At 38.7% G+C, this 14503-nt stretch overlaps 4 protein-coding genes across 5 annotated transcripts; 2 read left to right on the top strand and 2 right to left on the bottom strand.

Annotated features, from left to right (window-relative positions):
* The first annotated feature begins 1290 nt into the window (after nucleotides 1-1290).
* Nucleotides 1291-6356, top strand: Gtpbp1 (GTP-binding protein 1). Its single transcript, XM_076809960.1, has 11 exons — nucleotides 1291-1479; nucleotides 2010-2366; nucleotides 2447-2558; nucleotides 2645-2825; nucleotides 3364-3542; nucleotides 3630-3782; nucleotides 3865-4114; nucleotides 4185-4329; nucleotides 4417-4735; nucleotides 4832-5121; nucleotides 5178-6356. Exons 2-11 carry the CDS (start codon nucleotides 2265-2267, stop codon nucleotides 5361-5363), a joined length of 1917 nt encoding a protein of 638 aa, XP_076666075.1. The 5' UTR covers nucleotides 1291-1479; nucleotides 2010-2264; the 3' UTR covers nucleotides 5364-6356.
* Nucleotides 6357-6590: 234 nt separating this feature from the next.
* On the bottom strand, nucleotides 6591-7881 carry Med9 (mediator complex subunit 9). Its single transcript, XM_076809978.1, has 3 exons — nucleotides 7721-7881; nucleotides 7076-7181; nucleotides 6591-6974 (listed from the first exon to the last, which is right to left on the bottom strand). Exons 1-3 carry the CDS (start codon nucleotides 7822-7824, stop codon nucleotides 6834-6836), a joined length of 351 nt encoding a protein of 116 aa, XP_076666093.1. The 5' UTR covers nucleotides 7825-7881; the 3' UTR covers nucleotides 6591-6833.
* A 539-nt stretch (nucleotides 7882-8420) lies between these two features.
* On the top strand, nucleotides 8421-9732 carry Rpl10 (ribosomal protein L10). Its single transcript, XM_076809541.1, has 4 exons — nucleotides 8421-8548; nucleotides 8696-8723; nucleotides 8938-9243; nucleotides 9338-9732. The coding sequence occupies exons 2-4, from the start codon at nucleotides 8701-8703 to the stop codon at nucleotides 9666-9668; spliced, it is 660 nt and encodes a 219-aa protein (XP_076665656.1). The 5' UTR covers nucleotides 8421-8548; nucleotides 8696-8700; the 3' UTR covers nucleotides 9669-9732.
* Nucleotides 9733-10550: 818 nt separating this feature from the next.
* On the bottom strand, nucleotides 10551-14247 carry Mrgn1 (Mahogunin ring finger 1). Of its 2 annotated transcripts, none has more exons than XM_076809540.1 (9): nucleotides 13936-14247; nucleotides 13659-13777; nucleotides 13024-13289; nucleotides 12238-12379; nucleotides 11948-12151; nucleotides 11614-11856; nucleotides 11367-11527; nucleotides 11008-11275; nucleotides 10551-10880 (listed from the first exon to the last, which is right to left on the bottom strand). In XM_076809540.1, exons 1-9 carry the CDS (start codon nucleotides 14021-14023, stop codon nucleotides 10701-10703), a joined length of 1671 nt encoding a protein of 556 aa, XP_076665655.1. In that variant the 5' UTR covers nucleotides 14024-14247; the 3' UTR covers nucleotides 10551-10700. The 2 variants fall into 2 exon arrangements, with proteins under 2 accessions (XP_076665655.1, XP_076665654.1); XM_076809539.1 differs by having other exon boundaries at nucleotides 10551-10886; nucleotides 13936-14246.
* Between the last annotated feature and the right edge of the window lie 256 nt (nucleotides 14248-14503).

Below are 14503 nucleotides of genomic sequence, written 5' to 3'. Positions count from 1 at the left end.
TAAACCATATCTATCTCTTTCTATCAGTACTTCTCTCTCTCTTTCTGTCAGATTTCTGTCTCTTTCTATCAGTATTTTTGTTTCTTTCTTTTTTACAGTTTCTTTCTCGAGTCTACTTCCGCTTTTGCTCCAAATCGCGGCAACGAATCAGCGATGATACACGTTGTTCAATGTCAAACTCTCCATCTAAACAAGTCACACGTATAAAATCACGCACACACCTTTCATCATTTTAACACATTTCAGAGTAGTTACTGAGTTGGACGCTGTTCATGAGCAGATGCCACTACATTCAGACTTGAAATTATGGGTCGGTAACACAGTTGGGTGGCGAATAATCTTTTGTTACGCTGTCGCTTGAACGTGGCTGGGAAATTGTATGTAATCGATATGTAGAGTACGTAGGAGCGAGATTTCAAACGGAGGACGAGGAAGAGTTTATCGCCAGGACTAATAAACACGTAGAGCGCGTTGTGTTTCTCGAGGAGTTTTCCTTGCCAGTTTTTCGAACGTGCTCGTACAATATTAGTAGCTGATGCCTGAACTCCGAATGCGTATACGAGAGCCTGGGATTGCATTCAATAGCTTTCAAAACTACACTTAGGCCAGGCAAGAATAGTAAATAGCTTAACTTTTTCTTTCACATCTGCGTGCCAAGTTTCGTCAAGCGGGCAGCGGCACGTCTCGTAAATCCACTTAAAATTCTGTCCTCGCTTTCAATAATTGCCGGTGTCCTGTAAGGGTAAAAAACTCCGGTCGGGAAAGGCCGAAAAGTCATAAACTTTGTTCGGCGACGGCTTCTTAACCCTGAGGGTTGCGCAGATTGACAATGGCTTCGCCACAAAGCTTCACGAAGTCGGTACTTCAGTTTCTGACACAAACGTCAGGATTTTAAATCCTATAATAATATATTACTACATACATTTAAAAGTCCTGAAAAAGATTTTAAAATTTGCAACTGCATGAAGTTGCATCGTGTTGCGACTGTTGTGCATATTGCGGCGTGTTGACAAAATAAGTAACGTTTCGCAACATTGCGTAAGAACACTATCGTTATTAAATCGAGCAGATTCGTGAAAAATCGAGTTCTTCGTGTTCACCGCATATTATATAGATGTTTCGGCGTGTTTCTAGTAGATAATTGAAAAAGCACGTTCAAAATTGTGATTCAATAAATTTGAAAAGTGGAAAGGATCGATATCGCGGCGGGATCATCGAGAGTATCATCTCGTTTGGATTATCGATAAGCATCGTCGATAGTTCAGATCCCTTAATGCGCACGTATCACACGATGCACACTGATGCACACCATCACCAACAATCGCTCGAGATCATCGTCTTCTTGGACCGAATGAGATCACGCAATCCACGCAATCGTTGACAGCTTTTTCGCGAGTACGACGATCGTTTCCAAGCGCGTAAAGCATTAGTTTGTGATTTCGCGGAGGAATAGCGCATAATGCGAGCATATCGTGGCAGGTAAACGAATACTATTACACTTATGTAAATCAAGAAATGCTATCAGCTTTCATATTGCCAGTTTACTATCGCATACAGAAGGTATGCATATGTGATAGCTTGGTATGCAGTGTGTCAGCAACATATTTCGTCGAAGATAAACAAGATGCTCTTAAGCAAGTGTCTAGTAAACTTGAATATTTTATAAGTCTGTTTGGAGAATGCAATTTCTTATAAGATATTAATATCTTATTTACTTGAACTTGAGATTTAGTTAGAATTCTGCTATTCAGTCTCATAGATGGATTCTTTAAATGTCACATTCTTGTGAATATATAATGTTCGTACGCAACGAGTCGTAGAAATAGCCGAAGATACTAGAAGTTGCTTTATTTGTGTTCTCTCTATTCGTGAATGTAGTATAGATGGTAAAGTGATAACGCGGCGAAAGTAGATATAGGGTGATTGCTTGTTAGAAGACAAATTGCTCGTATGCTCTTCTTATTTAACTGTAGCTAAAGTAAAATTATCCTTGCTTTATATGATTTCAGATTCATATGACTGTAACGCACGATGATGATACTGTATTGATAAGTTAACCTCTAACGGTATTGGAATCATTATATGACAGTTATGCAAGCTTTAATACCAAGGATCTACAGAAGACGATTTGGATTCAAATATTGGAAGATGTTTATCGCGCTAATGTGTTTACAGACGGTATAAACTTTTGTATGAATTGTTACATGAAATTACAGATAGAGAAAGTTTGTCAAGCTATTTGAACGCACGAGTGGACGTACACTATGGCGGGAACTGGATCTGTTATAATGCCGAGCATAAAGCAAGTGCATGAGAAAGATCATATACCTACTGCTAATGTAGATTATTCTAGTATCAGAGGAAAGGTGAGCTTCTGGATCGCTGTATTTTATTGTAATATACAATATTGCGATGATAACTTACGATAATTTATAATGCATTTCAGAGTGTCTTAGTTAGCCCGTCCGAGGAGCAATACGAATTGTTACTTAGACGCTTGAAAGAGAGAGTTCAGGACGGGGGTAGCGAAACAATTTTCGATATTGGTATTGGCGAAGGTTCGTACCTGATGTATCTTTGTATTTCTTTATGTACACGTCTATAATGTGTATAAACATGCGTATGCGTGTATGCATTATTGTAGATGGTTCGGAGGACGGTTTGAAAGATGACGAATACGAAGCATCTGTTGCTACCTTGCAATCACTCGCCGCTACGTTAGAAGCAGATTGCGTGCTACTACGTCAGACTAAAGTAGATCAAGGCCTTATAGGACAATATCTAGTTCGAAGGCGTTTAGACATACAGGATTTTCTAGAGATCAGGTCTTCATCTTAGATAACAGAGATTATGAAAAGAGTAGCCCTTAACCTTCCGGTACCCGCGCGTGTGCACGGAAGTCAGTTTTTGGCTGAAAAAATCGTTTTACCGAGATCTATTCTACACAACATCCCTATGTATTCTTCCAGCGGACATTTTTGCATAATGCTACCTACTTGTCAGATTCAAATTCAGTTTGGAAGTGTCTGTGATTGAATTAAAACGAAAGTATGCCGCGTATCCTGTCGGCGAGCGCGCCCGTGTACTCACAAGTTTCCCAGGTGTCCGCCTCCGATTGCTTTGGTTTTTGGATATGTTTTAGAGGACAGAAAAATAAGAAACAGGTGTCTTTTTATTTTGGCCTGTTTGCATGTTTAGGGGGTGAAACCATCCCTCAAATTTCATAAGAATTTAATAATACGTCATCGTGCACTCAGTGTACGATGCGAGTGCTCGCGAGACCGAAATAGACGCGAGTACCGAAAGGTTAAAAGTGATACAATCGAGACGGAAAGAAGTCAGTGTAATAGATATTAATTACAGGGTGGCTGTGGTTGGCAACGTTGATGCTGGGAAATCGACACTTTTAGGTGTATTAACACACGGAGAGCTGGACAATGGCAGAGGTCTGGCCCGTCAGAAATTATTTCGCCATAAACACGAAGCTGAAACAGGTCGTACCAGTTCAGTTGGGAATGATATTCTTGGATTTGACAGTGTCGGTATGATAACATTACGAGCAACTCGGATATTAACAATCGCATTTCCAGTTTACAGAATCAGATATACGTAATATATGTTGTATTTAGGTAACGTAGTAAATAAGCCGGAGCATGGATCTTTAGATTGGGTAAAGATATGTGAGAAATCTTCCAAAGTCATTACATTTATTGATCTTGCTGGACACGAAAGATATTTGAAAACAACTGTTTTCGGAATGACGGGACACGCCCCGGACTTTGGTCAGACAACATTAATTTTATAAACTATATATGCCCAGTTATATATACCTTTCAATATAGGAATGCTTTAAATACGTTCTAGGTATGCTAATGGTTGGAGCGAACGCTGGAATCGTTGGAATGACGAAGGAACACTTAGGCTTGGCTTTGGCTTTATCGGTACCAGTGTTTGTAGTAGTTACGAAGATCGATATGTGTCCGCTGAACATATTGCAAGAAAATTTAAGACTGTTGATACGAATCTTGAAGTCCCCAGGCTGCAGGAAGGTACCCGTTACCGTCAAGACGCCCGATGATGTTGTTGTTAGCGCTACTAATTTTGTATCGCAACGGTCAGTTGCCACTTTTATATTACGTTACTTACAATCCGAAGCCACTTTAACCGTCAACGCGTTTACGCAGGCTGTGCCCGATTTTCCAAGTGTCGAATGTAAACGGCGAAAATTTGCATCTTCTTAAAATGTTTCTAAATTTATTGACCACGAGGATGACTAGTCACGACGACGAGCCTGCAGAGTTTCAAATAGACGATACGTACTCGGTGCCGGTAAGTAGCTCATTCAACAGTAATAATCATCATTAATGTCTAATGGCAACATTTTTCTCACAATCCTTGCTTCCCCTATCGTTTCAGGGCGTTGGTACTGCAGTTTCTGGGACAACTCTGAAGGGTGTGATAAAATTGAACGACATATTATTATTAGGGCCCGATCCTTTAGGTCGTTTCATTCCAATCGCGGTGAAAAGTATACACAGAAAGAGAATGCCTGTCCGCGAAGTAAGGGGCGGCCAGACGGCTAGTTTCGCGTTGAAGAAGATTAAAAGATCGCAGATTCGAAAGGGCATGGTAATGGTCGCGCCGGCGTTAAACCCATTAGCTAGTTGGGAATTCGAAGGAGAAATCCTTGTACTGCACCATCCTACGACAATCAGCTCCTGTTATCAAGCGATGGGTAATTCCTCTCCTAATACTTCAAGTCCAGTTTATACGTCGAGCTTGAATTTTTAATCCACTTTACCTCGATACTCAAATTTCACCCGATTCTCAGTGCACTGTGGAAGCATAAGACAAACGGCAGCTATAATTTCTATGTCGCAAGATTGTTTGAGGACCGGGGACAAAGCCCTGGTTCGCTTCAGATTTATAAAACATCCCGAGTACATAAAGCCAGGACAAAGGATGGTATTCAGAGAGGGGCGCACCAAAGCGGTGGGCAACGTTTTAAAGCTGATTCCAAATTCCAACGCTATGGTCATGCCGAGCAGGGCCAATAAACCAAATAAACAGTCGCAAAATCGACAGGGCTCGTCGTCTGTGATGCAACTATGCAATCGAAATGTAAGTATATATGAAATTTGCATAACGGTAAATATAAATTTATTCCATTGTATTAGTCAACAGACGCAACAGAAATGGGTTCCTCGTTCGAAGGACAGGCGTCCAAGCAAGAAAACTTGCTCCAAAAGTCTGGCATGAGTCAGAATAAGAAAGGTAGAGGTCGAAGGGGTGGACGATCTCGTAATACTGGTAATAGTATTATTCAACCCTTGTCGGAACAAAATCCTCCCACAAAAGTATAAAAGTTTACATACAAAACTCGTATACATGTACATACATATGCGCACTCCATACGCAGATTCTTTTAAAACTCTTCAAAATTAATTATAAAAGTCGAAATATTTCAGGCAGTTACATTCAGCTGTGAATTGTCTTTTTTCTTTTGGAGAGAGCGTTTCTAGATTTTGTAAACTAGGGATATAGTTTCGAGCAGTAACTATAAGAGCTGTATTATTTTTCAAGAAACTTTTCATTTCAGTTCTTTCCGCAAGACAATATTTCTTAAGAGATTGTGTATACCATGATCTTAATTAATTTCCGAGATTTTCAAAACACCCTGCTTATAGAGATATGTATGTATAAAACTCTCCCTTATAACGATGGAAGTTTTATCTGATTGATGAACGGGGTCATTTCTATTCTTCAAAAGTGTTATCTTTCTCCTACAACATAGAAAGAACCCCTGAATTATTACGACATAATGCACGTCGTGCTTTCAACTCTATTACAGTACAAATTGTCTTTCAAATTTTTACTAAATTGTTGAAATTAAAAAAGAAAACCGAACGGATCTTTCGAAACGTATGACGTAATGTACGTATTTATTCATAAAGTTTTATTTTTATAAGCACAAACGTATGTTAAACTAATACGGAGTAAATATAATCTGCATAAAAATATGTACAAATATTTGTTTATGTATTTGAAAAAATTAGTCGACTACCTGTGCATTCGATTTATCAGTATTCCATAATATATTTCTATGGACATATATTCAGATGTTCTTTCTTTGTGATATTATAAATTTGTTTTAATTAAAACCGAATGCAGAAGAGAATTCTTAATTTGTCGAACGTAAGAACACACTTTTGTAAGATGCTAATAAAGTATACAGTGTGGACTCGTGTGTTGCGATGCACTTATTATATTATACTATATTTCAAATATAAGAGAATAAAAATTTTCATATAAGTATCGTGTACATAAATCGTCTAATATATTGTATTCGTTATAAAGTACAGTAGCTTACATATTTCCTAATATTACACGGTTTCCTTACACATTCATTAACAGAATTTTCAACTAGCAATACAAATATAAAATCTTTTACCATTTATCATTTGTATTGAGGTTATTACAAAACCGATTTTTCTACAGGTGAAATGATTAATTTAATAAATAACAGCTATTTTCGCACAAGTTACTTAGGTGGATTTTTCTTAATGTCATCTTTTAGTTTCTTTAAATCATTCTTAAACGATTGTGCTATATTTCTCAACTGTTTCACGAATTCTTGGGGATTAGAAAGAGGTCGAGCCGTACCATGTAATGTACCCGTTCGAGCTAATAGATACACTACAAACTGTGCAGCGCGTCTCATCGGTTTTGATTCTGCTAATTTGTTGATCAACCGTTCGTTATTCATTAGATATATAAATAGAGCACGAAAAAAACGCATATTCACCGGAGCCTTTGCGTAAACAGTTAAAAGTTTATACTTTCGGAACTTCGAATGTGCACATATTACGATACTTCAATAAAAGCTCTCGTTTAAGGCGAAGCTGTTTGCGGAGGGTTTCAAGCTTCTGTAATTGCTCTTCCTTACTGTACTCTATCCCTGGTAATCTTTTGATCTGTAAAGTGTAAAGGACAAATTGCATAAATAGCTTCTTCCATTTAAATATACATAAATGACCACTTGATTTCATAAATCCGTTACATTACGATCTCTTACCTGAGCCCTAGCAGAATCTAATTTCTTTTGAAGCTCTAATATTTTATGGCTCGTGTCCTGAGATTCTTTGGCCTTCTGACTAGTATCATGTGGATCTTTTTCAACGCTAAAAATAAATTTGATACGTACAGTAAAATCTCATTGCGTAATAAGATTCTTAGGATCTAAGTCTATCTTGTTAAACTATTTATTTGAAATATGTCTCACGTATGCTAGCATTTATTTTTAATATTTTTATACACAGTCGTTCCAATACTGATAATAAAAATTAACATAACGATACATGCACAGGAACGCATATTATCGCATTCCTCCAAGCGGTGGTTTATTGCAGGGGACAATAATTAATAGTAGAGTAAGAAAACGATCGTAGTGTTGCTTGCCAATCCGAAATGAAATTCTCATAACAGCGTTTCAACAGAAACTGATAGAAAGAGCAATAATATTTATAAATACAAAGCCACGATACTTTCAGAAACAAAAGCGTACGCAGTTTATGTATAAGAAAACCTTTATTATTGGCGTATCTTAATATTATTATGCAAACAAAGGTTATGTATCGCGATAATTTCGTTTTAAAACAACATAACGGTACACTTGGTGAGTACAATTACTCTAATTGTCAACCTATTGAAATAAACGAACCTCCGAATTATTTCGTATATAAGTGGTAATATTTCAATGTCCAAATCATCAACTGTAAATTGCGCGCGTACGGGCACTTCCTCCGATAATTCTACTGACTCCATTCTGATATTTTTAAGGCTAATATTTAAAGTACATTCCTTGAGTGCGATATACTGTTTCGTATTTCCAAGACAGTTCATATGAAGTTAGCTATAGGACATAGGGATATCAAGGTTTGATGTGAGAGCGTAATTCAAAACCCTTTGTAACGGAAGGATTTATTGTAGGCATGCGGGTTCGAAGTGAGCAGCACATCTGGAAGGTTTTATGCGAGATTGAAACGGAGGACGAGGAAGAGTTTATTGAGAGGACTCATAAATACGTAGAGCGCGTTGTGTTTCTCGAGGGTTTTCCTTGCTAGTTTTTCGAACGTGTCCTTACAATGCTAGTAGCTGATGCCTGAACTCAGAAGACTTAAATGTATAAAAAATAATCCTCGAAAATAAAAATTCCTTTCTTTTGTACGCCTTCATATTCTTCATAAATAAAAACTGTTCGAGAAGCATTTAAACTTACAAAATTTGGGGGGGAAAGTGATTTTTTTTTAGTTTTTCGGCCTTTTTTCGAAAACTGTTTGTCGCACGAGAACCCGCCGTCGGATTAAAAATCCCTACTGAATCGCGCAACAGCCAACAGCAGAAAATCGTCCACAATGGACCACAATTGAAAAGTATCCTTAACTAGTAACTTTCTGGTTATTATTACTGGCTTCACAATCTCAACTCAGGATTCATTTCATGCCACTATCTTTTCTGTTTCTCGTTTAACGTCGTCTGGAGCCAGCAGGTAGTGTTTTCGTTTATCCACCGTAATCTAAAGGCATCTCAAAATGTATTAGGCATCTCTCTATTCTGTATTATTTTAAATTATTAGATAAGCTTTTGCAAGTGTTATTTCATTATCTAACTGATATTTGTTATTTATTATTAACAGCCAATATGGGGCGCCGTCCAGCTAGATGGTATGTAACAAAACATTGTTTTCTGCGTTTAAGGAAACATCTAATCGAATAAATCAGACAAATACTAATTTCTTGCTCTTTCGTGCATTCTCACATACTTAAATTGCAACAGATTGAAAATAGAATTTCTGAATCCTATAAGAGGTTAGAAATATTCACAGGATCTCCTTGCACATGCGCCTTTATAACGTGATTCATTTCTGTTTTATTATAGCTATCGGTATTGCAAGAACAAACCTTACCCAAAATCAAGATTCTGTCGTGGTGTGCCTGACCCAAAGATACGTATCTTCGATCTTGGTAAAAAGAAAGCTTCCGTGGAAGACTTTCCACTGTGTGTGCATTTAGTGTCAGACGAATATGAGCAGCTCAGTTCCGAGGCTCTTGAAGCTGGACGCATCTGTGCGAATAAGTACATGGTGAAGAACGCTGGAAAAGATCAATTCCATATACGAATGAGACTTCATCCGTTCCATGTCATTCGCATTAACAAAATGTTATCGTGTGCCGGAGCTGATAGGTACGCGAATAATATTAAATGTTATTTTTATTTATTATAATCGCTAACGTCTGTATCACAAACAACTCTGCTTAATTCTCTATTATGTTGAAAGGCTTCAAACTGGAATGAGAGGGGCTTTTGGTAAACCACAAGGCACCGTGGCTAGAGTGCACATTGGGCAACCTATCATGAGCATACGTTCGTCGGACCGTCATAAGGCTGCGGTAATCGAAGCGTTGCGTCGTGCGAAATTCAAGTTCCCCGGTCGTCAGAAGATTTACGTATCTAAGAGATGGGGATTCACCAAGTACGACCGTGCTGAATACGAAGAGTTGAAGACAGACGGCCGCCTGGCTCCTGACGGTTGCAATGTCAAATACTTACCTGAACATGGACCCCTTGAAGAGTGGAAAAAATACAAAAGAATGCTTTCTGTTGTCTAAAGAAAAGTAATCTTTTGCAATTCAAATTTCATTAAAATTCTAATAAACAAGAATTTGTATTTTACTCCGCAGTTATTTTTCCTTTACGTATCGCCAGTGCAAGAATGACGTGGCTGTAAATTTTCAGATACGTTACCAGTCTCAGATATATTTATCTAATCTATCCACTGTCTTCTCCTCTCCCGAAGAATCGGCGATATGGTATTTTCTCCGATTTCGATCAAAGTGAATACGCATAAATCGAATCACCTAAGATCGTGGTCAGATATATTGACCGGTGGAGGAGAAATCAGCCACCACCACCTGACGATCGTAGATTGGCAGTTAGAGTTGCACGGCCCCCGAAGGGTATGGTGGGGTAACGGGAACGCTGCTAAAAAGCAATAAAAAAATTGATTTCGAATGAAAGACAAAAATTTTATTCGAACATTGTATCGTTCACCCATCAAAACTGAAGCGCGGAGTTGCCTTCTTTGTAAATTGGTAATATCCAGACATAAAGAGTCTGTTATCAGCGGTCGACCCGGTCGACCGCTATCTCGAGAAGCATTCCCCCCACCGTCACGCTGCTTATTCGTAAGATTTATCGTCGCTGAGCTCTCTCGAATAACAAATAAATCTGGCTCGAATAACGCTACAGATTTGTTATTATTTGTTATTCACGAATAAATCTTGGGGATTTATTCGTTATTCGAAATAAAATTTGCTCAACTCTGCGCGCAGGGTGCAGGCGTATCCCGAGAGAGAGTGAGAACGTAGAGGAAAGTAGCACCGAGGCAGGCAAGCGGTGTGGTGGGAGAATACCCCTCACGAAACTCACCGGCCAATATACCTGAACACGACCTTAGACGCTTGCAGGCTGCGTAAATAATTTTAACAGAATGTCATTTTGTTACGATTTATATATAACAACATTATATTTACAATTTCAAATGATTCTCCTATAAGTAAACTTATATTACAAAAGGCAATTAAGTTAAATATACATGTTAAAAATGACGCATTAAATGTTTTTACATATAGCGTATCTTATTAATGAGACACGTGACACGTACTGTCCGCGTCGTTTTCATTTTCTGTAGTCTGAATTTCATCGTCAATATGTATGTCGCACATCCCGTAACCATGGGCATCGAGCGCTTCCATACTGATTTCTGCGTTCAGCAAGGGAGACAATTTCTCTGCTTCGCTGTCTTCGTCCTGTCCCTGTCCCTGACCCTGTAAACATTCATCATCCATTTGGACAACGTGCCACGGATCCACACTTTCCATATTTCGTTCGGAGCATCGGAATGCATTTATATCCGTTTGGAAAGAAATGAAAAACTGAACGGATTACCTTATAAAGAGAAACTGGTTTTTCATTAACGAGTCTAAGAGTGTCCCGTGATTTCACAGCAGATTTATCTCGTAAATGGCCGGAGATTTTCATTCTCACCGCTGGAGATCGACTATGGAGATCCTTCTGTGACCCCGAGTGCTCGTCTCTAGCTAATAAAACCGACATTCGAAATTCCGGGGTGGTACATGCAGTACCACTTGTCCTGGCAGACGTATCTGTTTCCTTCGAAGATACATGCTTTGTTACAGGGGTACGTTCTACAGATCTGTTGCATAAAAAATTTGCAAAGCCGCAAATTAATTGTGAAACAAAGAACGTAGCTCGATATGTTCGAAATAGTTAGTAAAGTGTGTTGCCTATTTAATGCTTCAGCCGCTTGAATCGCGCTAGTTGTGTCCGTATCGGGTGTGTCCGGAGATTCCGGGGCGACGACAGCAGTTCTTGGACTGTACGGACCATTCAAAGCTTCTATCAATGATACAGCTTCGTATCCAGACGGAATGTTTTCACAGCTGCCCTAAGTATTTAACATTAATCAATCGTAAACTGCCGAACTGTTCTTAAATGAAATTTTACAGAAAGGTAGATTAAATATATATTGACTTCCGGCAATGGTGGGTTCGATATAATATCTCCGGTTGCTTTCTGCAGTGCTTTAATTTGGAGAAGAGCTCTGAAAGGGGCACGACATATTGGACAATTGTTGGCTTGGTAACGAAGAGAATCTGCGCAACCATTACACAGGCATAAATGTCTGCATGGTAATATTAAAGTATCTCGTACGTCGGACATACAAATCACACATTCTGATCCATTGTCATCTGTATCCTCGTCACTACCTTGTTGCTAAAACAATACGTTATTATTAATTCAATGACAAAAGATCACGCGGTATTAAAGAAACTTGACTATCTCCTTGCACGCTTGCACGATATACCTTTGCGTTTTCAGCATTTTTATTCTCAATTCCGTATATCTCTTGGAGCAAGTAGCAAAGACCATCGACGTACAGTTTCTGTTTCAGTGCCTTTAATACGTAAGTCCCATCCGAATGTTTCTCGACAACTGCAATTGTTGTATGAGACTGTTTCGGTTCATCCGAACCCTCTTCCGCTACGCAGTGTATTGCTATTGGTATTATCTACGAATAATCGAAAGGATTAATAAGAGAAATAGTCACGGGATAGGTGCGGGAGCTTGGTGCACAGATAATTCAAGTGTACATACTTCTATATCAGCATTATACATCAAATCTTCTTCGCTACAGGAAGTTGGATCAAACACATGCGATGTTTGGGAAAACAGTTGATTCGCACCTTTCTTGTAGTAATATGTTTCAGAATTCACGGAAGGATCTCTCGGTGTGTATCTACAAATACATTTACAGTTCATATCGTGCAAAATGCTTCATGACGAAACCATTGAATTTTACTAGGGTAGAGTGGGGCTAAAAGTCCGGCGGGTAAAAAGTCCCAATTGCAAAATCTCCATTCGTAAACAATCGATTGAATATTGCAGCATAACTATGTTGATGGCAAGGATAATGGGGTAGACCGCAGAGTCGACAGTCGTTTTTGGGCTTTCGCGCGTGTCATATGACGCCTTTGTCATTTTGTATATCAAGAAGCGAATAAAGTACGTCGTTTTTGTTGTGTTATTCGATATAAACTACAGATTAACAGCATATAAGGTGAATACGTTAGGATTGTATGCTCCTTTAGTAATATGTACATGACATTGTTTATTTCTGAATGATAATATTTTTGGACTTATATATCGGCGAAACTATAGAGGTATGTACCATTGATCATCAGAGTCTGATAGGTATGGAGGGAGGCCGTTCAGCGTAGCGGCAAAGCGGAGGAGCCCCGGTGGCTCGCGAGCCACTGTTAGTCAACTCTGCTCTAGATTGTTATTACTAAATTTTACGTAGGTTTATAGGAAAAACGGGACTTTCAGCCCCACCCTACCCTATTCTTTGTAATTGATTTCTATAACGTATCTAATACATACGTAACTCCCTTCGTTGTCACTTCTTCGGTGCAGAAATAATATATCGTGATGGCACACCTTACATCACAATCGAATATAAATTCAATATTATAACGGCTCGGCTTTTTGTCGATATCGCCATCCCCGAAATGTTTTACATTATGACACTGAGGTGAACCGGATGTTTGATCAACGTTACGAACCAGTCTCAAGGATTCCCTCCTTATATTCACTAAACTTTTCAATGTTTTTGTCGGGTCATTGGCTTGTGGTGGAGGATAGGGGAACTATAAATAAGTAACATTTATGAACATTACAAATTATTAACCAGCTGGCGGGCGCGCCTAAAAGTTTTACACGAGCGGTCGCGCCTAAAAATTTTACAGGAGCGGTCGCGTCGTGTACTCCGTACACGTGAGTCTGTTTTGGCTGAAAAACCGTTTTACCATGATGTATTGTATCCAGCATCCCTATATATTCTTCCAGCGATGCACAGGGATGCTGGGTAAAATAGATCACGGTAAAACGATTTTTTCAGCCAAAAAACTGACCTCCGTGTACTGAGTACACGTGCGCACCCGCCGACGGGTTAATGCACATATGCTGTATACTCTAGCACGCAATGCAGAATACTTTAATATTACATATTAACTTACGGGTGTTGGTCGACTCCCTAAAAAATTCAAGTCAGCATTCTCTCCGAACAGATATGCTTCTGGCTGAGACGTATCGAATCTTTCACCACCCATTATGAAGTGGCTGCCGAAGTAGTTTCCTAAAAAATGAAACTAACTGAATAAAGTACAAAGGAATTTTCACATGTCACATGGCGCTGCGATACATCATTTTATTTGCGTTAAAATTAGCTCACTACTCGCGTAACTAATATTACTTGTATATTACGAAACTACTTGTTAATTAAGATTAACAAACCAGACCGAGGTGGATATTTGTATGCATGATTTGATACAATATCAACTTCTTCCACGCCAGCATTCTGTCGACTCGTCAGCGATCCCATCGCTTAATTATATTAAAGATAATTACGAATCGCCACTGTTTGGATAAACGCAACCGCTATGTACATACAATATAATCAAATAACGATCTCTTTCTTTAATAGAAACAGGCGCATAATGCGAACCATAACCGTTTGTAAACAAGGATCGCACAGCAATTTTGACAGTCAATTTGTCCAGTTGACACTTACGAATTTACGATCTGTTGCGATCCTTGACATGCGAATCGCATGAAATCCATCGCACATGCCTCTTACAATTCAACCAACCTCATTTATATCCCCATTTGTATCGTCTCGATAAGTTTCATGAAAACAATACAAGTATATAATTTATTTAAAACAAGCTTCCAAATAATACAGCTTTTTATTTGAGTATTAAAGATAAGACTTATTAATTGTCAGAGTAAATGATTAAAAAGCGTGATAAATATTTGTAAGCATGTTTCCCAGACTGCTACAGTCAGACGCGCTATTTCCTAT

This window comes from Andrena cerasifolii, chromosome 4 (assembly GCF_050908995.1).
Source record: "Andrena cerasifolii isolate SP2316 chromosome 4, iyAndCera1_principal, whole genome shotgun sequence".
NCBI classification, from domain to species: domain Eukaryota; kingdom Metazoa; phylum Arthropoda; class Insecta; order Hymenoptera; family Andrenidae; genus Andrena; species Andrena cerasifolii.
Note: the sequence above shows the minus strand (reverse complement) of the source record. Positions and strands in the feature narration are given on the sequence as shown.